This window comes from Thermobia domestica, chromosome 5 (assembly GCF_964235325.1).
Source record: "Thermobia domestica chromosome 5, izTheDome1.hap1.1, whole genome shotgun sequence".
NCBI classification, from domain to species: domain Eukaryota; kingdom Metazoa; phylum Arthropoda; class Insecta; order Zygentoma; family Lepismatidae; genus Thermobia; species Thermobia domestica.
The window spans coordinates 242,622,862-242,648,149 of record NC_137458.1 but is presented as its reverse complement, the minus strand read 5'-3'; the positions used below and the strand labels follow the sequence as shown (position 1 = coordinate 242,648,149).

At 36.7% G+C, this 25,288-nt stretch overlaps 1 protein-coding gene across 1 annotated transcript in view; it reads right to left on the bottom strand.

The window, feature by feature from the left end:
- Positions 1 to 25,142, bottom strand: part of nudC (nuclear distribution C, dynein complex regulator) — a 171,969-nt gene extending 146,827 nt beyond the window's left edge. Inside the window, exon 1 of the mRNA XM_081759889.1 lies at positions 24,959 to 25,142. Coding sequence (XP_081616015.1) covers positions 24,959 to 25,036 — 78 coding nt within the window. The 5' untranslated portion in view covers positions 25,037 to 25,142. The remainder of the gene's footprint in view (positions 1 to 24,958) is intronic.
- Positions 25,143 to 25,288: the final 146 nt, after the last annotated feature.

Here is a 25,288-nt window from a genome sequence, read left to right as displayed (position 1 = left end):
CTACATCAAGTGAGACATTTTAATGAAAGTGTAAAGATAAAAACCCATCAGTTACTCTACTTTTCCCAGAAATTTTGAACCCTTGAAGACGTGCCCTTCCATTCAAGTAACATGAAAAAAATCTACTTACTATATTCACGGTAAATACTAACTATATCTCAGAATTCATTTCGGACTATTCAACAATTTGTCCGTGATGCGATCACAAACAACCGGCAACATCGCTTCCAATGTGAAGAAAAGAATTACAGGAAATGCCAAAAAAAAAAAAAAAAAAATCCAGTTCAAGTTACGTATTATGTTACAACATTAATTACAAACTGTTCAATTGTTTCCAATGTGATGCGAAGAAATTAAGAAAATTACCTTTTCTTCGCTTAAACGGGAATTCTCAAAAAGGCTGGGACATTGGTTTGCTTATTTTTTAACGAGAAGTTTATATACTACCTTTCACCTTCCTATCTTGACAGGGTCGTAAGAAACTCAATTTCTTCCACGAAATTTGAAATGAAATGAAATCTTTGAGTTTCACGTCCCACGGTTATGCCTGTTAGGCTAAAGGAGACGTTGATGAGTAATCAATGAAATGGTGGAATGAATAAAGTGGGAGGAAACGGGAGAACCCCTAGAAAACCCACGCACACGGTGTTTGTCCACCACAAAGTTCACTTGGCAGGGGCTGGGATCGAACCGAGACCCCAAGCACCAGAGGTGAACGCTCTACCACTGAGCCTCCGCGGCCCCTTCCACGAAATTTGATCCCTCGCACCTTCCCAAAAGGATACGAATTTTAATCAAAGTAACATGATAAAACCAAGTTCGAGGTAGTAATAACTATATCCAAAGTTTATTTCTATCAGTTCAGCCGTTTTCCCGTGATGCGATCACAAACAAGACCCTTTTCAGTTTTATGCAACAGATGTATCCTACAGCATCTATTTGTAATTATTGCAAAGGTAACTTCATGCAATAAACATTTCGAGTCAAGTACCACGAATGAAATCACTTCCCAATACAGTGCATAAAGATTCCCGTCTTCATAGGTCTCAAGAACACAGACACTGGGCTAAACTGGACTGGAAACGCTCTGTATGGTAAGACGACTCGTCTGTATTAAAATGATACAAAGTGTCGAGTGCACCGTAAGCCTAACGAAGCGTATCACTCGCAGTGTGTGGGGTTCAAGCCGGAGGAAGTGCTGATGATATCAAAGTGTTTATTGTATCATGACTTAAGCAAATCTATACAGATGTATATGAACACTAACCAACACCTTTTTCTGAAAATTGTGAATGGTCACATGTGGCAATTCCTGTAGCATCCTCACGAAGGATGCAAAAAGTACCCCTACCTTCAAAGATGACAACTGCCGTGCTCACAGGGTTCCAGTTGAACATACAAGCACCCTGTCGTACCTAATCGGACATGCATACTTCACAGATTTAAATTCTATTCAAAACTTGTGATATTATTAGTTTTGTTATAGCTGTGGAAACTCAAACTCTGATCTCGCACTACTCGAGCGGGTGCTTTGATTGAGCCAATGTCGGCACGAGACTGTGTCATATGTTCATTGCTAGCAGGTCCGTATTTATATATTGTACGCCCCTGTGTTCTAAATAATTTGCCGTCCCACACCCCGCACAAACTTATCTCTCAAACCAGGAAACAAGCCGTGATTTTGCAAACATACCAGCTCTTGTTGAGTACCAGTTTAGATATTACAAACATACCAGCTCTTGTTGAGTACCAGTTTAGATATTGCAAGTTACAAAAGTTAAAACGTAATTTTAAATGGACTAATTCTCTCAATGATGATTACGATATGGTGTTCTCTCCGAAAGTAGGTGTTTGACCCGAACTTCCCTGGGCAAGGTGAACCCATGGTAGTTTGGCATTGCCTTCCATGGGATGATGACATATTAAGGATGGGACCTACTGCTTAACTTGGGATGCGAATCATTTATGACCCACCTGGGAATCGAACCTGGAACCCTTTGATTACAAGACAATGAGCTTAACCACTTACCCATTGGGGACACATTCTCTCAATACTGGCATGTAATTTATTCATGTAAGTTTTAATTTCCTATCTGAAGTGCATTCTATTAATTCTTAATCAACCGCAATGTTATTTTCATCTATATTTTAAAATGCTAGGTTTTGTTCGCAATCCTCTCGACAATGAGATCTCGAAAAGCATAAGTGCTTAAAAAAAACGTGCCGTTTTCACTGGTCGATTCCAAAGTTTGTGTATATTGTCCAGGTATCATTCAAATTTTCAAAAACCGTGTCGTTATTGTTCTATTCATCATTTTAGGGACAGTTTTGAGCCCATAAAGTTAACATCGTTGCAGGCGCTTTGCTTAAATCTGAATGGCAAAACCTATTGTATGCTGGCTACTTCAAAGACCTCAAAAGACGCAATGAGGCGTACTCGGTCGGATATGGATTTATTAGGGGAAAAAAATCCCACTTGATATCGTATTATCTCTACAAATTTGCTACAAACTCACTTCATCATCTATACATAGCAATTCACTTTCTTTGTGAGTCTCCTATCCTTTAGTTGTGTGAGTAAGGAGACATGTACACCTTGTCTCAAAAAGGTTGAGCGCATTCTTTATTGGTGTTTTGAGGCAAAAATTTTCAAAGTCCAACTTCGGGTATCTTCGGGAAATAGTAAACCAGGTTCGAACCTCCAAGCCAGCCTTTGTAATCGGGAAAAAGTTTGCAGATGTGTTTTTCTTCTTTTAAATATAATAAGACTTGTTATCAAGTGTTGAAAAAAAGCAACATTGATTGAAATACTTAATGACACAATATTTCGAAACTTTGTATTAATGTCACCACATGCTTGTTTGTCATTTAGCTCTCCATACGTAATGGAACATTTAGATATGTAAACGAATCTTTCCATATGTAAAAGAATGCTCAAAGTTAAGACATAGAACATAATTATCGCCTAAGTACTAAAATAATAGTCGAAGTAGAACAAAAACAGCGTTTCTAGTGAGTATGAATGTCATAATTTTCTTGAGAACCGTTATACATCGCTACAAGTACCTTAGCAGAAGTCCTTGTGTTAGCTCACTGGTAAGCTGTTGGATTTCAAATCATAAGGTTGTGAGTTCGAATCCCTTCTGGGTCAAAGCCTTTTTAAAAAAATATATTTTCCGCAATGCATGAAAAATTATATAAAATAATGACATTAAATACATCAGTAGTATATATATAACATAATCATTGCAGAATGTAGTAATTATTATGTTTAAAATATAACATCTGAAATAGGTAGGTGTCCACAGTAGGTCTGTATTATATATATGAGAATGTTAAATACAAGTTAAGAAACTCGTTCACTAGCAATAAATAAATCATGTAGTGTATTTATTTGCAGCTATTTGTCATATAGAGGGTAATTCTCATACCCTCTATATGACATTTTCATAATACAGCATGTCATTTATGTTCTTGAAAACTTATTCGATGCATAAACCGAAGGTTTAAACAGAGAATCCAAAGTCGCAACGCTCGCAAGAAATTCATGAACCCCAAAGGTCACGTGAGCAGACTGGAATTGTCCTTATGAAGCATGCCACAGCAGAAAGTCTTTACATAGATTTTCAATTCAATTCCTGATATATGCTTTTGCAATGTGGAAGTGGTGATGCCTTTAGTCGTTCTCTCTCGCTCGCTCGCTCACTCTCTATTTATACAGAATATAAAAGTGGATGGATGTGTGTGTTTCAACATAATTCTGATATATCTAGCGCAATTATAACTATATTTCTTACAGTCTGGAAAAGAGTACTGTCGGGATACATATCAAAAATGCTAGAAACTGGTCGATATTAGTATCGAATCCATAGCTTCGTGGTCGCTTAGGTGAATAGTTCTACTTTCAATTCAAGTCCAATTAAGTTCCCATTAGCGCCCAGGGTGGTTACGTAGCGACATAAAAATATCGAAGTCAACCGATATTAGAATCGAATCGTAAATTTTCAGCGCCGCTAACTGCCGCATTTCCCATTAGTCCACATTAGTCCACATTTCACATTACTCCCATTGCCTAGAGGGCAATATATTTGCAGAGTGCAAAGTTTAAAACTTGAATAATATTTTAATTTTTTCCGTATGAAAAAGTTAAAAATCAAGAGCAAATATACTATTTCATGAACAATCCTCTTTCACTGTTCTAATATGTATAATAATAGCGTAAGAAATCTAAAAATAATTCAGAACACGTTTCACATTTGTTATTTTTTGTTACGTAGTTCTAGCTTTAGCATGTAGTGAGTGGTATTTAAATGTAATAAATTCACTAATTAAGCATATTCGAATTAAGTTTTATTTTTAAGTTAGGGATGAAGGGGCGGAGAAATATGTAGTTATTGGGGCGCCGAGAGCAAAAGTGCGTAGAGGCGCCGAGCTTTTAAATGCAACACTGGTCGCTAAATTAATTGGTAGAAATTTTAATGTCATTTAAGACCAAATTTAGTCCTAACGGTGGCAGTATCCGTTTGCTCTCCTAGGAGAAATGAAAGGGGCTGACATCAAAATTATATATATATATATATATATATATATATATATATATATATATATATATATATATATATATATATATAAAAGACCGACATCAGTGTCGAATCCATAATTTTCGAGGTGGATTAGATAAAGAGTGGCACTCCAGGTGCTTAATGATATAGAAAATTAGTTTTTCTTTCTTTTTTTACGTTGGTCTACTTTTCCTTGTTTTGAGACTTTCAAATTTCATCCTATTTTCTACTGAAATGTGTCTGTAAGGCAACAAAGAAATAATTATATATGATAAATTTAAATTCATTTTAATTCGGAAGTTGAGAAACACTTTGCCATTATATATCGTAAAGGTCAGATCCACCAGCATAGTAACAGAGAGGTGCTTGAGCCATTGACGGTAGAAATTCAAACTCCGGTAAGTGATAATTTCACAGTCTTGTTTTATTAAAAGTGTAGCCTCTTTAGTCAACAACAGAGAAGAGGGCGTGGATCATGGGTCAGAGTTGATGTCGATGGGTCGGAGTTGTTCGCAATGGTTCAGAGTGGTTCATAGTTTGTGGTGGGTCAGAGTAGATCACGATGGATGATGGGTCAGAGTGGGCCAATGGGTCATTTGGGTGGTGGGTGATACTGGATCATGGTGGGTCGTGAATCAAATTTTCATTGACCCACACCATCTCTGGTTAAAATTGTACTAAAGATAAGAGGCACCGAAGAAGCATGTCGGCTATTATGCTCAAATTTTGCACATAGATAGTACCCCACCAGAAAGCAATAAATCTGAAACGGTTCACAGTATCACCTCCTAAAACTCGAGATGTAGGGGTTTGTTTGATTGGCTAAATTAAGACGTCAATGATTTATCCATCAATAAGCAAGCTTTTTATGATCGTTTCCGTAGGGAATTCAGAAGAACACGTGCCTAGTAATCGTAATATTGATAGTTCGCGTCCACCCCGGGGTATTTGTTTTGTGTTTTTTTGACTCACCTAAATATAAACAAATCACACATATAGGCATTTTAACATATTTTGGGAGAGTAATTTTGTGGTTCGTTGTCGTTTCATCGCGTCTCTGCCGCTGGTAGTAAAGTTTTCAAAATGGAACTGGGGCCACCGCGGATTGTCGCTGCGGGGCCACCAATTTTTGGCGAGAGGTCAATAGTTGACCATCTGTAGTCCACCGACGCTTACAGCTTAGGGTAATGAACGATGTCTTTGCCTTGTAGATGTCATGACTACCGACGTCGGCAGTCAACTAGCTTTTAGTATTCCTTTACTAACCATCTATCGTTCATGTTTATACACGGTGTTGTACTACTACTATTACTACAAATAATAATAATAATAATAATAATAATAATAATAATAATAATAATAATTATTATTATTATTATTATTATTATTATTATTATTATTTGTAGTAATAGTAGTATAATTGATAATAGAATAAATATATTGTCTATGTATTGTCCAGGTAGGACTACACACAGGATTTGGCTCGTTTTAGTTTGACTCGACTCTAATCCGAGTCGAGTTGGAGGATATTTTTCGCGCCGAGTCCTAGAGTAGACCTCAAAGATGTCTGTTTCGAGTCGAGTCGAGTTTCAAAGAAAAGTCGCTCGTGCCCATCCCAACTATTGAGAGCTTAATCGGAGTTAAGCGAAATCGAAAGTCACACTATTTATCTAAGCGACTCCGAAAACTATGAATTCGACACTAATACCGATCATTTTCTAGCAATCTTTTATATGTATCCCCCTCCCATTCACCATAGGTAACCGGACAGCACTCTTTTTCAGACTATAAGAAATTTGGTTAAAATTACTCTAGGTCAGTGGTTCTCAATCTAATTCCTATCACGATCCCCTTTTATCACATCCTCTTGCCAGCGACCCTTTTATAATTTGTGTTTTATAATAAGCTTGTGTGGGATTTTTAACATACCTATTTCTATAATAGTAGAATCCATTTCTTGTTTATAGTGAACAGTGCCGTGGCATGGAAAATCAGCGCTCGGGGCGAGAGTATACGACGATGTCTCCGTATGAGTGAGGTCGACAGACTAGCTGCGAAGCGCCACCATGGTTGGCACAAAGCTCAATAAAATTTTCAAAAGTAAACTCTGCCTTTTCTTGATTTTAAGCACATTTTATTACATTTTTCCTTCTATTTTATACATGTGCACATGCACTTTCCTATAGGGATGCACGCGAGACGGGAGAAGTCTCGTCTCGTCTCGCATTTGCGAATCGAGACACGAGACGAGAGTGAAAATTTTATGCGAGACGCGAGACGAGACTAAACCATGCGAGACGAGACTCGGTTAAGTCTCGCACGAGAAGTCTCGCAACATTTATGAATTACATTTAATTGTATATTTAGTAATTTTACATTTATTGAGTTTTCTAAGTTGAGCGTTAATGCCTCCAGGAACAAAAAAGTGATTGGGGCAATAGACATTTTATGAGATTTATTATTAATCAAGGTTAATTTTCAGAATTAAAGCCTTCTTTAGTTTCTAAAAAAGAAAAGCTTTGTAAATTGGAAATTTATTACAGCATCGATTTAGGACTTTATTTTGCGACACAAACATATACACGCGGGCGCGCACGAATACATGAACTTCTATTTTTGGTCTGAAAAGCGAATAAGACTCCCTATTGCTGCGAAATATGATATTTCTGTTGTTTCTGTCTTTTTCACATTACTACTAGCGATTAATGTTGGGGAATGGCGGGGAAATCCCCTCTCGTCAAAGTTCATCCCCGGCCCGGCTCGCAGAAATAACATGATATTTTTACATGGAATAAGTATTTTCTTTCTATATATTTATCAAAAACATCCCCCTCTAGTTCGGAAGTTTAATTCAAATACTGGTTTGGCAGGATGTCCCTATAGGTTTCGTGGGAGATGGTAAGAATGGCCTTATATCTGTCAGTAATTTTATTTTCTAGATCTGGCAGTATAAGTTGAAAGCGAAAGTTGATAAAATGCGATAATCCAACATTGCTACAAGCCCGAACGAACCAAAAGAATTGGGTCGTATTGTGTTGTGAGGAGTTCTTCTGTTGTGTACAAGCGCTTTTGGTGGTATAAAAACATCTTTATAATGGAAAATCACCCTTCAAGAAAACGACCAAAACGTGTAAATGTTGATAGTGGCAACGATATTTTAGAAGAGACAAATATTGCTGGAAACCTCTAAGCTGGAAAACAATGTTGGACCCAGCAACAATTTATGCTGGTTTTGCTGTAAATTATGCTATTAATTTGACGAAAATTAATGGTCCAGCGATCAAATTCCAGCACAACTTTTCTTTTAATTTGGAGCGGAGGGGACACAAGTTCAGATACCATATTGAACTCTAGGTTCCGTCTCCTTAGGATGTTATGAACATTCATCCCATGGAAAGCAATGGCAAACCACCATTCACCTTGCCAAGGGACTTTTAGGTCAAATACCTGCCTTCGGACAGAATACCACATCATCATTCATTAACAGCCATAGAATAACACATTGCAAAATTTTGACCTAGAATATATGCGAGACCATGCAAGAAAGTCTCGCGCGAGACGAGACTTCACATTTGCGAGACGAGACCTTACGCGAGACGAGACCAACGCTTGAGGTTGCGAGACGAGACGAGACTTTTCCATTTCTCGTCTCGTCTTGTCTCGCGTGCATCCCTACTTTCCTAACATGAGTAACATACTTCCTCCGAAATTTGTGCCCCCGGCGCCCGGCATTGACAGTGGATACAGTAACTGTACTATCTATATTCCCAGCGACGAAGGTGCTGGTTCAAGATGGATGTTAAACTCCTTCTTTGAAGAGGCCATTAACGTATCTGATCTAAGCCCACAACTTCTTAACCAAATAATAGAATGATAATGCTACAAGTCTTTGCAACTGGTTTTCTGTAACAAAGACTTGGACAAGTTCTGCCTGATGAGGAGAGAAGAATATCCTGGTCTGGTATCTGCTGCTTTAAAAGTAATAATTCAATTTGCTACATCGTACTTGTGCGAAAGTTTTTTTTTTTCATGGTAAACATTAAAACAAAGACAAGAAATCGCTTATCAGTTGAAAATGGCTTCATAATGTTCTTCACGAAGATTGAACCGGGCATTGCTGCACTAGTGAAATTACACCATGCTTAGGTATCTCATTAGGTTTCAATTTTAATTGTATTTCAATGTGCAGGTCTTGTTCCATGTGTATTTTTCTAGTATTTCTATATACAGTTCTCATTAGTATCATATCATACGTCTTTCATTTACATTCATTTTTAAACAACTCTGCATCCTTTGACAATGTTCAGTAGACTTAGTTTTTATTGTTCTGTACAGTATGTATAAAAAATAAAAGTATGCTTATCAGAACAAAATTCAAAATAATTTCCAGTATTAGATTCTAACTATATTTATCTCTTCCGCTTATCTTCGCGACCTCCTAGGGGCCACGACTCCCAGGTTGAGAAACCCTGCTCTAGGCATACATGAGTTATGTTGAAACATACATACATACACTTTTATATGTATAAATGCAGATAAGAGAGAGTTGAGAGAGAGCGATTAAGGTATTACCGCTCTCAATCTCTTCACTTTACTTTTGCGATTCGTGAGTTTCTTACGTGACAGTTTGGGGCTAGCTAGTTTTTTGAACCACGATCCGATTTTCGATATGTTCTACCTAAATGCTGTAATGCGAATATTGAGAAGTTACCTGCGTATGAAAATAGCTGCAAATAAATACATTACATAACTTATTTATTGCTATTACACGATTTTCTTAATTTGTATTTAATATTCACATATAACATACCGACGTTCTGTGAATACCTCAAATGTTATATTTTAAAGATAAGAATTGCTTATGTCGTGAAATGATATGAATATATATATTCAACTGATATATACAACTGATGAATTGTAATGTAACTATTTTACATAATTTTCATGGATTGAGGAAAGTAGAATATCATAAAAGAATTTCACCTGAACGGGTATCGAACTCACGATTTAAACGCTCGGGTGTGTACCACTGAGCTAACATGACCGCTTTTCGGAAGCTGCTTCTGAAATATAACTGAGCTCATACGTAAATTATTTTTTTCGTATGGAAATCACAATGACGAAACTAGAGTGTGAATATATAGTTTCGAAATATTGTATCATTAACTATTTCAATCAACTTTACTTTTTTTCTACACTTAATACCATTTCAACATGTCTTATTATATTTAACAGAAGGAAAAACATATCTGTACATTTTATCCCGATTGCTAAGGTTGGCTTGGAGGTTCGAACCAGCAGGTTTAGTTTACTGTTTTCAGAAGATACCCGAAGTTGGACTTCGAAAGTGTCGTCTCAATACAGCTATCATCATATCGCTCAATCTGTTTGGTATATGGTATGTGTTTTTATACGTGTAAAGTCAGTATAACAATTCATTCTTTAAACAGCTTTTCGTATGTATTAATACTCCTTTATAAAAACCAGCGGCGTAGCGTAAGGGAACGCCGGTATGCCCGGCATCCCCTATTAATAAGAAAAAGTATGTATTTCATTATATATAAATTGTTTGCTTCTAATTATCACAATTATTTCCACTGCAACCTTCTGGCGCGCTCTCTCGACTAAGAGGAACCTACGCATGCGCGTCGCTCAGATGCACATTTTCTGTCTTTCCTCCTGTCGTATGCTATTTTCCTTGGGCTTCCAGGCCTACTGAAAGCATCGGGGTTTTCGTCTGCTTTCTGTTGAATGCGCATGCGCAGTACTTCCCTTCTCACTCCTCATCCCTTGCAACCGTACATTTGCTTTAGATATACGCTGGCATATTCAAGTATTTCCAACTGTATATATTTTGAACTAAGCTATAGTTTCTGAACAGAACGTACGAGCCCTAATATAAAGGAAATAGAACAAAACGGAAATGGTTAGTTCAACGCATTTTTGAAGCATACCGGTTATGTAAATAATAGTATTAAAATAGTTATGCCTTAATCGTAACTAAATGCATCGTAATTGTAATCTTCATCGTAAAGGAGCTCACAGTCACAGGCATAAATTTAAAGCATTCTGTAGAATTACGGTCACCGATCTGGTAGGACAAGAGAGCCACCACTCCCCGTCACTCGCAAAGATTGTGCCAGGGCCCTTCAGTCACTGGCACAAATCTCGGGGACATAAAGGGAACATGTTCCCTACAATCTTGTCCACTTCCCCCCAATAATCCGATTTGAGATTGTGATGATGATTTCTATCCGACTGCCACAAAGGAAACTGATGTCCTTTGACTTGTTTCATTTTTTAAAAAGAATCGTATTCTTTAATATTTCATTGTCATTAATAATTAGTAGTATATTTTCAACTATTTGTTTAATTCCTGTAACAATTCCTATAATGCTATTGTGGTAATCATAGTTTTGCTCAGATAAGAGTATTGTTGCGCCAAATATAGGCCTGATTAATTTTCTTTCATAGTTTTGGGGAAGTCATTATTTGTATTGTTATAAAACAAATGTCCTAAAATTTTAATGTGGATCATTGTGAATGCGTAAGTAGAAACATGTCAATTATTATTATGCATATATTCAAATTTCAGAATGTGCTCACGGCACTGAGTTGTAATAATGATATGTACCACTATTTCATGTACATCATTTGGTATATAATATACGAGTACAACAAGTTTACCTCAGAAATCTGATTCATCTACTGTAATATGAGTCTCTTCTCCCCTCCCCTCACAATAAGCCTTAAAATGTGCCCTCCTGCCAATGTTATAGACAACTCTGCTCCCCTAATCCTCCACAGCATTTTTTTCAACTTCATAAATATTTTGAACATCGTTAAAAAAAGGAAAGGATTATGGGAACAGTCTTACCCATCCCTCGAACGTTGAAGACAGATTTGCGCCCTTGACTTCAGTATCTGGATACAGAAACAGGCCCCCAGAGTTGGTTTAAGTGCTTTGTATTTACATCTTCAAATGATATATACACTCAGGTCCATATTCACGAACGGGCGTCTGAGTTCCGGACCCAAGATGACACATTTCTAGGGGCGATATATATATATTTTTTTTGAAAGAACAAGATTGACGTGTGGTATGTGGAGAAAAAAGCCGCCCACGAGAAAGAAATGAAGGGAACGATACTGGAAACCATGTTCATACAAAAGTGGGGCCTAGTTTTCTCGTCACAACGGTAGTGGCAAGAAAGAGCTGAGACAATTGGTTATTAAATTCTAACGTAATCCACGCATTCGCTTCTCTATGCCCCACTAGACCTCCAATTAGGGGGGCTTCCTCCTAAATTTTGTATAACCCTATATTTCCATTCGGAATAGCTATGTATTGCTGCTTGTAGTAGTACTATATCGCACAAATGACTAACTTTGGCATCCCCCTTTCGGAATATCACGCTACGCTACTGATAAAAACTGTTTTTAATATTATTATTACGGCGCACCATTTTCAGATTTCTTTCGCGAGTCGTTGACCAAGTCGTTCCCCACAATAGGCGTGTCGTGCAATTAACCAACCACGCGTCAGGTACTAGCTTTTACCTATTGCTTCCTGCTCACAGCTCAGAACATTGGTAACTATGGATAGACGTACAGCAGTAATTACTTTATGGGAGTTGGAAGGCTATTCTGCAACTGCAGCTAGCAGGCGAGTAGGTGTCCCGGCCTCTACAGGAAAGCGATGGATTCGGAAATATGGTCCTACACGTCAAACTGGTAATTTACGATCTTCTGGTTGTCCGCATGTGTCAACCGAAGCCGAAGATGCGAGATTAGTAAACGAAGCCCGGCTAGACCCACTAAGGACGTCTAGACAGCTAAGGGAAGCTTCTCTTTTTCCTGGTAGTAAGCATACAGCTCTGCGAAGGATTCGTCATGCCGGGTTACGTGGCTGTGTTGCTGCCGTGAAAGAAAAACTCTCAGACGACCACAAAATTTACCGTCTCGCGTTTGCACAGGCGAATGTGGGTCGCAATTGGGAAAACGTGGTTTTCTCAGATGAATCCATATTCACAACATTAAATGAGGGACGCCGTTTTGTGTATCGCCCGAGAGGCACCCGATATGACCCTGTATGTGTTGCTGCTTGAAATCGCAGTGGCCATGTATCTATTTCATGTTGGGGTTGGATTTTCAGGCGCGGAGCAGAACAGCTTCACAGAATTGAAGGACACCTGGACAGTGCTCAGTACTTAGATATTATGAGTAATATCATGGTGCCATCTGTACGAGTATTTCAGCCTGATGGTGTAATTCAGTTCCAGCAAGACCAGTCGCCAATACATAATTCCCGTGTGGTTTAGGAATGGTTCGCAGGGCAGCCTGAGATTGATTTAATTGACTGGCCGCCTCGTGGAGCAGACCTCAATCTCATGGAAAATATGTGGGCAGAAGTGAAGAGTACTCTAAGGGATAGTTGGCCTGAGGCAGATCCACCAGAACCCAAGATGACCTGTGGCATCTTGTTTCCGAAGCATAGCTGGAGGTAGGGGAAGGAGATAAATTTGTCACCCATTTAATAGATTCCATGCCCAGAAGAATAGGGCGTGTAATAAATTCAGAAGGGTGATTTTTTTTATTCTAGTGTTTGTTTTAAATTGATAACATAGATGTAATATTTTATGTAAGACTCCTGTAATTGGGATTCTCTTGTTGGAGTCAGCGGATTTAAATAAATAAAATAAGTATTGGACACAATGTCCCCGCCTTAACTCCCGAAAACAGTCCTTTTCAGGGCTACCTAAACGCTTCTGAAAATATTTCTAGAAGTAAACCACTCCTTGAATCCGATTTCTGTGCAATTCTACTAAAAAAAAAAAAAAATAATTCTCTGCAGGCTTTGAACTCAAGACGACCTCATTAACAAGCCCGTAGTCTACCAGTGAGCTAACATGAACACGCAAATCCAACCTGAAGAAACACGACTTTCAATTTCCGGTATTCCATTACACTGATGGTCATATACTTTGCAAATGTTGTATTCAACTTGGGATATTCCGCAACACATAAACAAAGCGAAACAGAGAGACAGAGAGAGAGAGAGAGAGAGAGAGAGAGAGAGAGAGATATGAATATACAAAAGCATATTCAACGTATTCGAATGAGACTCTGAGTAACGATATTCCGTTCTAAAGAGAATTTGTGTTTCTTCCCGTGACGTTAAGGGGATGGGGAAAAGTTGTGTCTTGAAGCAGGATCCGACTTTGGATACTCTGTTTACACACTTTCTATATTCGTAGGAATATACTGTATTTCACGAATGTAAATGACATGCTGTATTGAGAATATTGAGAAGTTACATCTGTATGACAAATAGCTGCAAATAAATACACTACATAATTTATTTATTGCTATTAAACGATTTTCCTAACTTGCATTTAACATTCTCATATATAATACCGACCTACTGTGAAAATTATATCAGATTTTATATTTTAAACATAATAATTACTACATTCTGCAATGATTATGTTATATATATATATACAACTGATATATTTTAATGTAATTATTTTATATAATTTTTCATGCATTGCGGAAAATATAATTTTTAAAAAAGGCATTGACCCAGAGAAGATTCGAACTCATAACCTTATGATTTAAGGTCCGACAACTTACCAGTGAGCTAACACAAGGACTTCTGCTAAGGTATTTTTAGCGATGTATAAATATTCTCAAGACAATTATGACATTCATATCCACTACAAACGCTGTTTCTGTTCTACTTTGACTTTTATTTTAGTACTCAGATGATAATTATATTCTATGTATTAACTTTAAGCATTCTTTTACATATGGAAAGATTCGTTTACATATCTAAATGTTCCATCACGTATGGAGAGCTAAATGACAAACAAACATTTGCTGACATTAATACAAAGTTTCGAAATATTGTATCATTAAATATTTCAATCAATGTTGCTTTTTTTCTACACTTGGTAAGAAGTCTTATTATATTTAAAAGAAGAAAAACACATCTGCAAACTTTTTCCCGATTGCAAAGGCTGGCTTGGAGGTTCGAACCTGGTTTACTATTTCCCGAAGATACCCGAAGTTGGACTTTGAAAATTTTTGCCTCAAAACACCAATAAAGAATGCGCTCAACCTTTTTGAGACAAGGTGTACATTGGGAAGAAGATTCATGGTCATAACAGAACGATGCGCTGAGTAGTCAGCACAGGTTCAGCTAGTATTTCATAATTTCACTTGAATTATGGTTGAATTTCTTAAATATTTACTCTTTATCATTCTAATAGTAAAATATGGAATTTAAAAAAAAAATAGGTAGTGTTTTTCGCATTGTTTATTTTGAACTTATCACATTGTTTATTTTGAACTGAGCACTTGTAATTATCACTAGAGACACGATTTTCTGATGACATAAGAAAACGCGAAATGTATCAGTTTTGTATGAAAATTGTGTGTACCTAAAATATATATATTTTTTTCATTATTCGTTAGGCCATATAACGCTCGCGATTAAACGCGAAATTCTGTCGAATTAGCGAAATTTGCAACAAGTTTCGATAAACCACGAAATATACGCACGAAATTTTTCGACGCTTTAACGATTTATTCATTACCATTATTTCTCCCATCTACATACCTGACCGTGAGTAAACGCCAATAGTTCGTCATTTGTCTATCACAATGAAATATGGGACTGCTGGATGTCTGGCACCAGTCGTCCCTCAGTTTGTTTTCTTGGCTGCAACGAGTGTGGTCCCAAATTTGCTCCGTGTACTTCTCAATGCAAAGAACCGGTATAATGCCGAAAATCAGAACATGTGTCGATAGAGCACAAGAATTTAAAGATCAGGATTACTACGTTTTTGATGCACGTCAAAAAATAGTCATGTGCAAATTTTGCAATATTAGACTATTCTGAAAGCGAAGTGATTCGCATGTGAAGCAGAATGAAAGCAAAAATCACAAAAAGAAGTTGTTCTTTTGTGTTACCGAAAAAAGCACAAATTTAACACCAGAAAACATTGAAACAATGCTTACGTGTTATTTACATAAGTAAACTGTTAACACTAAAGTTATTTTTTCTATTAACGTTCTCTCTCTCTGTTTATTTTTTTTTTCTTTAAATGATACTTTAATTCAATGACTATGCTTAGTGTTATTTTTTAAAAACTCAAACATTGTTTAATATAGTCATGCATGAGCTCATGTCATGATGACTGATGAATGGAAATTAAGGTGAAATAAAAGGAAACCAATTGTAATTGCCAAGGAAAATAGTGTTCTTACCGGTACATTGAATTTTTATTCGCCAATTTTATCTCGCTTCACGCATATTTTTATAACGAAATTACGAATTCTTACTTACCACCAGGGTGGATTGATTTAAATCAGTCTGATTTAAATCACTATTTAAATCACTTGATTTTTTTAAAATAAAAATCGCTGATTTAAATCGAATGCCGAAATAAATTAATTTAAAGTGAAAGTAAGTAAAATCCTGTTTCTGTTCTGTTATTTCGATTATGGAAGTTAATAATCATAATACAATGAGACTCAAATGTACAGTATAGTATGAAAACAAGTGTCATGCAGAGGATGATTAGGGAAAATCCCGTTTTGAACAGGTAACGGAGCAATCCTGCTTTCTTCTTTTCGTAACATTGGGTTTGGGTTTTAAAATCATTAACTATTCCAATGGGGAAATCACCATCGACATTTAAGACGATTTTTTTTTTTTTTTTTGTGCGTGTCTGTTTGTTTGTTCCCAGATAATAGAGCGTATTTAGAGGAGTCCTATTCCCTCAATTTGTGTGTGTGTGTGTGTGTGTGTGTGTGTGTGTGTGTGTTAATCTTATAACTTTAGGCGAAATTTATGTATTTCACGCCGCAAGCTAGTTTTGAGTTTTTAAAAATAGTTCCCTACCAAATATCAGTAACTCTTGTGAAAAAAAGTGTCATTCTGATAAACGTTGCTGTACTTTTTCCTTAATGCTTAACCTTTTGAATTATATCACCTATTTTTAGGTGATAGGGTAGAATCTTCATTATTCGATTTAACAAGTACCAATAAGGCTTTATACTTCGTTTTCTTCAAGACTGGAGGCATTTTAGAACACGTTACATATGCTTTTACGCCTTTCTGCGTTGAGGCATAGTCTATGATGACGTCATAAATTTAAAAAGATTTTTTTTGTTATGCGTAAATTATTATTATTATTATTTGGCGGGTTACATTTTGCATTCAGAAGACTGAAATTTTGCACACTCGTTCAGTGCTCCTCTTAATAGTTTTCAGATCTCTGCGTGGAAACAGCGAGGTCCAGAAGGGCAAAATTATTAAAAAAAAAAAAAAAAATTAACAAAAAGTAGCTTTTTTCGTGATTTTCCCGCCTCAGATGGATACATATGAATGGTACCCTTTGAAAGGCTTTTCTATTCTGAAGAAAATGATGTACGTACTATGCTCCTACGATAAATAGGGATGTCTCAGGAAACTGTTACCTGAGATCCTGTTTTATACGAGAATCTGGGGTTTTTAGGGAATATTATTTTTCGCGGGTTTACCTTTGCACCTACACGATTGAAATTTTGCACATTTACTCAGTGTACCCCTCAGTATTTTTGTGATTTGTTTCAGATCTCTGCCTTAAAACAGGGGGAGGGGTCCACAGAGGTAAAAGTTTAAAAAAAATATATATTTTTAACAGAAAATTCCTTTTTTCGTGATTTACCCACTCCAGATACATGATGGAGACATTTGAAGGGTAACGTTTGAAAATTTGTTTTATTCTGAAGAGAATAATGTCCAAATCATGATCCTAGGATAAATAGGGATGTCTGAGAAAAATTTTTATATTACATCCGGGTCATCTCAGGTATTGTGGGAATGATCTTAGCTCATTGTTAAATAGTTTCCTCACCCTTACTAGTCAAGATAGAAGCTTAAAGTTTTGTACACACATTTAGTAAACCCCTTACTATTTCCCAGTTGATTTTGAGATCTGTGCGGTAACACAGGGGAATCTAGAGGGGATCAAAATCTTAAAAGAAAACAAAAATGCCGATTACTCTCAAAATTTCCCGCTTCAGCGACATGATAAGGAAATGTGAATGTTACCGTTTCAAAAGCTGTTCTATTCTAAAGAGAGTGATGTACGTACCATGATCCTAGGACAAATAGGTATGATGCTGTAGCTGCTTGACTGAAAGTCTATAATTTACTTTTAAAAAGAACCTAATTTAAAAGGGTTAAGAAACATTGTTTGGGATCGATATAGGTTAACGATTGGGGATAATTCAAAATTTAACCCCAATACTTCCACTTAAATGACATAATTAGCATTTAATACTAATTCCTAACGCTTTTTCTTCAGTTCGCAACTTGTATTATACGAGGAGCAAGATTTGATTTAAATCAAAAAATCAACAATTTTTTTTTTTTTTTTTTTTTTAAATCATGATTATTTTCCACCCTGCTTACCACAAAATCGTTGTGTCTAATTATTACTATAGAAGATTTGTTTCCTTCATAATGCAACTCTTTTTCGTTCTTGTGTGTCTAATTATAGAAGTGTAGTGTTTTGTAATATAATGTCTTTGATTCAAATTATGGACTCCAAAAATAAAATAAAGTCAGATTTGTGTATTATATATTTAAAAAAAAAAAAATCTTAGCAGGGTAGTGTCGGCCTCAACCGCGACTTAACTTCAGACAGCTTGAAATCGTTATCCTTTAAAGACTTGTATTCACACACTCAAGAGTACGGTTTCTGCAGCAAATTAAACAGTAAATTCCTTGCAGAGTGACCAGGGCCGGATTTAGACATGGGCCCGGGACCAGGGCGGCAAATTTTAAGTGGCGGGAATATAAAAAATATATATATATTTAAAAAATATATATATTTAAAAAAAAACTATAAAAATACTGAAAACACATATTTTACCAACGACTCAATAAAATAAACGGAAGTCATTTTTTAATGGCCGTGACTACGATAATACTGTAACAGATTAGTCTTAGCAAATATTGTCATAAATCGGTTAGTTATTATCGTAGTTTGAGAGGGAAAAAAAAAAAAACTAAAGACTGTCCAGACTGCTCTTGAACTTGATGGTGAATTTATAGGAAACAAGCCTAAAGGATTATATATATATATATATATATATATATATATATAAAAAAAACTACTTTGATGAATCAGGAAAAGGAGACAGAAAACCCAGATCATCGTCTTGAAGAAACCTTTGCTGTGGTTACTGGCAAGCTTCTTTCCGAATTGAAGAGAATTGCGGTCTACAATGAATTTCTCAGCAGATTTTCCTTCTTAACAAATCTATGCAACTTGAGTGCCGGAGAAATCACCACAGCAGCAACTTCTCTGCAGGAAGCGTATGCAGCAGATATCGAGGAATCATCGTTTCTTGTTGAGTGTTTTCATTTAAAAGGAAAAAATGAAATGAAATCTTTGAGTTTTACGTCCCACGGTTATGCCGGTTAGGCTAAAGGAGACGGTGATGATGAGTAATGAATGAAATGGTGGAATGAAGAAAGTGGGAGGAAACGGGAGAACCCCGAGAAAACCCACGCACACGGTCATTTAAAAGGACTTTTAGCTCAAGAGAAGTTGCGAAGTGCTAAAGAAATGTCACTATCGCAATTTAACCGATTTTTCATATCGAAAAATCTTCAGGACTTATATTCTAACGTAAGTATTTGTCTTAAAGGGTTTTTATGTACACCAGCAACTAACTGTGCAGCGGAAAGATCATTTTCCACACTGTCAAGGATCGAAAACTATTTGAGATCTACTCTTTCTCAGAAGAAACTGTTCATCTAGCTGTTTTAGCCATCGAAAATGATTTGACTGTTAAACTTGATTTTGATGACGTTATTAATGATCTTGCCAATGTCAAAGCAAAACGTAAACAGTTCTGATACACAAAAGTTTCAGAAAGTCATTTTGTAAATTTATAGGTACAATAATATAACTCTTTATATAATTTAAGATTGTTTTATATTTTGCCGTCTTTTACACCATGTAATGTTGAACACGATAGGCAGAAGCCAGGTAAGTTTTAATGAATCTACTCCAAATGCTGGCCAGATATAGGAATTAAAATATATGACAAAAAAAAATGAGAAAGAACAACAATAACAACTAATAATAGTAATAATTATAATTTAGCAACAAACGTAAAAATAACATTTTAAGAAGTGAATCCAGGAGAATGGAAGTTTTGGAGAGCGATGCGATTGATGTGGTTAGGGGCGGCAATTTCGCTAGGGCTCATGGGCGCAAAACATGGAAATCCGGCGCTGAGAGTGACTACGTTTATAAAATGTACGAGCAGTGACTGAATTATGTGAAGTACTCTGTAGTATATCTAGAAGGCAGGTACAACTTATAGGCTGCAACAGCAGAGCTTCTTACTCTCTGAAGTACAATTCTCTAATAAGAATGCTGTCTCTAATAATTGGGAGGGTGAGAATCAGATCTAGACGCTTGGAAATAGGTAGAATATTACCTGATACCTGATCACGACCTACGGATTATAATATGAATTACCTTATACCAGGTTTAGAGCTTGATTGCACTGTCTTGGAGCCTTATGCTCTCTATATAGGAACTTAATCCAACCGAAGTATTACTAGATCTTGTTCAAAATCACTGGAATAAGTCTGGATCCAAAGGAAAGGGTTATTTGGTAAGATTATTAGAAAAGAACAAAAATTACTAAATACGAATTAGACAGCTAAGTATCATTCACATGCAAAAGCGAAAGAATGGCGTACAAACCATAAGGGCACTACATTACTCTATACATTCTCGATGCGATGTTGCACATTGAGAAAGGAATTTTAAATTTAATTGTATTAATATGCGAGTATGTACTATAAAAACAAAGGAAATGTAGTAGCATTGTTTTTGTTCCAGATTACAGTTGAACACCGTTATAGCGAATTTAATCGATTGTGAAGTTAATTCATTATGCACGTTTTCCAGACGTTTTTGCAATGATATTGTGTTCTCAAGATCTTCTATTGATAAATACGCACTTAAGCCTATTTTGAAACTAGCCGTGTACTGACAAACACAATTGAAGAAAGTAATTATAATCAGATTAAGGTTATCATTTCAATCCGAGTTTTGGAGTATGTATGTTTATATAGTAGCTTTTTTTTGGAGGGAACGGGATGGGGGCTGAAGAAAATTCCAACAGCCCTGATATTTACTATTCCAATCTCACGAATAAAAGTGAGAACAGTCACTAAACATCACACTGTCCCCCAAAACTTGATTCAATTTTTAGTAGTCTTAAAAGCCCGTTAAGGTGTGAGATTTCTGGACATTCTCCACGAATATGCAGAATACTCAGTGACATAATAAGATCCACAATACGCACGGCTAAAGGGGAATGCGAATGTCCGATATGCAAGCGAGTCAGGATCACTTCATTTCATTGACGAGGCGAACTAATTGCAGTTCACTCACTATCTATCAATTCACCCTTTACCACATCCGATTTCAATGAAATGGAAGATGGTTTGTGAACTCCTGGAGATTTTCATTTAATCAGATGTTAGGGTCAGTAAAACGACGTTGAATACACTGGCTTAATTTGATGCCAGCAACATAAGACGATGCATTCGCGTTAGCTTGAAACCACAGGTACAAGGACGAGGTGTTTTACTAGGTTCAGCAGATAAACTGATGACTATTGAATTAGAGATTATTTCTTTTAATAGAAATAAAATTATCATACCTCTTTTACTTGAATTTCGGTTGTTTTCAAGAGGAGTTATGTTTTTTGTGAATTACATTCCCTTTAGCATTGGTATAGGGTTTTCAGTTCCGGGCTACTGTTAGCTGGAGAGAATTCAATTTGCATAAAAAAGTTAGAAGTCCAAATAGCCACAGATTTTCGAGCAATAGCGCGGCAACTGCAACAAACTAAACACGAAGCGACGTTGGAATGCTCTGTTCCTAGATTCGAGCCTAAGTTCGATCCCAGCTCGCGCCAAGTGAACTTTGTGGTGGCCACCATTTTCTAGTCCTCATCATCACCGTCTCCTTTAGCCCAGCCGGTACAACAGTGAAACATAAGATTTTATTTTCCTTTATGTTACGGTACTGTAATTAAACGCAGCACGAGATACTTCTAAATGCGACGATAGAATACAACCTATGAAGATGTCAGAACTGTAATTAATTAAAACAAAACTATCACTACATAGTGGCATAATGATTCTCATTCTGTACGCCATATCCTTTTTTAGGTAACCATCTACAATAGGTATATACGTGATATTAATCCGATAAAACACTGTGCCAGTAATCCAAATATGTGGGGACCTTACCTGTGAGATATAGTTTGTACGTATAAATATATTAATGTAAGTGGAAGATGTTAAGCACAGATTCGTGTACCTAGAGCGTATCGCGATTAAGTGGTCCTAGGGTAAAGATAAAGTGATTAGCGAAGAAAGGAATATATTGATATCTCCGAAAGTATTTATGCAAAGAAATTATGGGCTCCTATTGTAAATCTGAACCGAAATATGCAATATTATTTTACCGGAATATTAAGTAATCAAAATTTATGCGGATGTTACCTTTAAGATGCATAATAACGAAGAAATACATGATCGAAAGTTGAAGCATGAAATCCACATAAGAAGTCATTACACAGTAAACTGAAGTACAGTATGAGAAGTGCGTTAATTCGTGATGTGAAACCATGAAGTGTTCCACACATTAATTGAGAGTTTATCAGCACAGAGGCCGTTTGTCCCCGTCACGATCAACAACGAATATACGGTTAACATATTAAACAAGCAAAAAAAACCTACTGTAAAATATAAATAAAAAAACAAAAAAACATATGAGAACAAATATACAACAATAATACATAGTTATAATAGTAATAATACAGAACAAACAACTGCTGGAAAATATAAAAATCCGACACCAAGAAATAAAAAATATATATGAATAAATATACCGGTAACAAAACAATAAAGAGTAACAATACATAAAACATATAACAAGTAAAAAACAATAAAAGGTCAAAATTTACCGTCTGACGCAAACCATTCCACGTGGGCCATCCACTCAGTATCCATAAGGTTGTCTTCCATCGTGTCAGATTTCAAAAGAAACTGCAAGGGATTAACGAAAAGGTGGAGATTTTGTTCGTTTCGGGGAAGCAACCTTGTCATTGAGATGGCATATATGGCTAAGTTTTAAGCCAGCGATAAAAGGTGAGCAGAGAGGAGCTGGAGCTCGCCGAAGACCAACACTATCATCCCTAGCTACAATTCGTACAAACATCAGCACTCGCATTACACGACGTGTTGACATTTGAAACAGCGCAGGAAACTCGGAACATAGGGGGCGAACTTCAAGTCGGTAATAACCAGCCTTCAATATACTCCGGAAATGCAGGCAAACTGAAGGTAAGAATTAATGAAGGTGAGTGGCAACGAGTACACCTGACTTTTTACTTTCGATGTGAGCTACCTCTACAATATGTTGGTTAGGCACTTCTGATTAAACTTCTTGGTGGTATTTAGGTGGTCCCAACATGATATTACACCGCGAGAGACGTTCAGTAAACGATGGGGTTCTACCGATATTTTATTCTTCGCTGTTTGCTTCTCGTCGACAGTTTCCACCAATAAAGTGCCATTCCGCAATTTCTTAATATCTCTAACACGTCCGGCGTTTTGAGAAAAGGGAACCAGCCCTTGATAGCACTCAAAACGATTTGCTTCAGCAGTGGCACTACCAGCATCTTTATCCTTAATTACAAGATATCGGACTACAGGCATCACGATATTTGTCCTCTCCACACTACACGTTTAGAGTTTACCTCGTTCTCATTTGGTTTGAGCCTTTTGCGAAAGGGTGAGTGCGAACCCGACTTTAAAGTTTTCGTACCCATTAAAAAAAGTTGGTATTAACTATACAATTATAAAGAGAAAATTTGCATGAATGCCACAACTTCACACCCGCGGCGCTTGCGAGGAGAACGTACGTACGCTACCCCCCTGGCTATCCCATAAGCACGCCCTCACTGTAGAATTAGCGTGGGGTCGATGCGATCAAGGAGAATAAGGATGCAAGAAAACCATTCCCGTTAAAAGAAAGGCATGGTCCCGGGTAGGGGGAAGTAAATTGGAAATAAGAGAAACAACCTGTCTAATAAAAAGATAGATCCCATCAAGTTACCAGACTACAAGAGAACAAAATGTGAGGATATTTTTGTCTTCTATGCTGTTATTTATCTTTTATGTTTTCTAAGTTTTATATAGCCTATAGGACAGGTGATCGCAGGTTTTAAATGCCGGGTGATTGGTTAGGCACAACACCCAACCTGGAGGACCAGTGGCTGGCTGCAGTTCCGAAGAACTGGGCGAAGGGTAGCAACGTTCCGACGCCGGGGTCCCACACGTAATGGATCTCCCAGTAAATATGTAAAGTACGTGTAGAAAGTATATCTACATTATCACCTGGTTCCATTTGGTGTCTTCGTCAGTTCTACTGTAAATCTGTACCCAGGAATGCAACTCTCCCATAAAATCTTTTCAAGGTACTGAATCGATCTTGTGAAGAAAGAAGTAAAAATATTAATTTATGTACCGTTCAAGATTGTAAATCGGCATTCATGTTTCTTCCGTAAATTTTACGAACGGGCTATGTGGTTTTAGATTGTAAATCAGTTCCTTTTAGTCCTACTTAGAGGGTGATCATAAACTGACGTTAAGGCGTAAACATTCGTATAAATTTAATTCAAATCTATAATATCACAACTACATTTGAGCAATCTAACTTAACACACATTACTGAGCTAATACCCTAGTAGTCCAAACAATTTGTATTTCGGTGAATTGTTGGATTAACCTAACGCTTTCAAAACGAAGATCAGTAACCAAAAAACGTTGGGTGAATAACGTAATGGGTGACAGCAGAAACGTTTTAAAAGTTACTTCTACACGTCATGAATTTAATACGATACCGCAAACGGAAGGTTCTAGAACACAGGTCCCCCACGTAGGTTAGTAGCTAGGTTGGTTCCTTTCTGTACCAAAATTTTTAAATCACGCAGTATTGCCGAACGAGCGTTAGCGAGTGAAGGCGGGTTAGAGCCCCGCAGGGCACGTTGTTTTCTGTCTTTATTACAACTAGACGGGGAGGAGGACCTGTGTTCTAGAACCTTGTCTACCGCAAATCAGTACCGATAAATGGCTATCATATAACAACATATAACTTAATTTACACTGTATTTAGGAAAACTTGGGTACCAAGAAGTTGAGTAGTTAGTAATACGCCAAGACTACAAATGTGCAAATACGCTTTTATACACACTATAATAACTGTAAGGAAGACATATGACACAATACTTACATCTTGCACACCACCTTCATGTTGTTGGGCCATGTTCAACAACAGACCATCAAATTTTTCTGGGTCTTGTCCCGCCATTTTAAATATTTTGATCACTCAACTTTGAAACACGAGCACGCCGCTGATTTTCCAGAAATTGTCGGTCGAAGCTGGCTGCTAGGCTCAAGTAAATTGTCAATTCAGCGTTGCCAAGCAACATTTCGCAAACAAAGATTTAGTTTTTATTTTTACACCTTAAACGGTCTATTTTATTTTATTTCTTTTTTAGAAAAAACTACACCAAGACAGCGTAAAACATATTATTAGGTTCACATAAAATAAAATATAAGG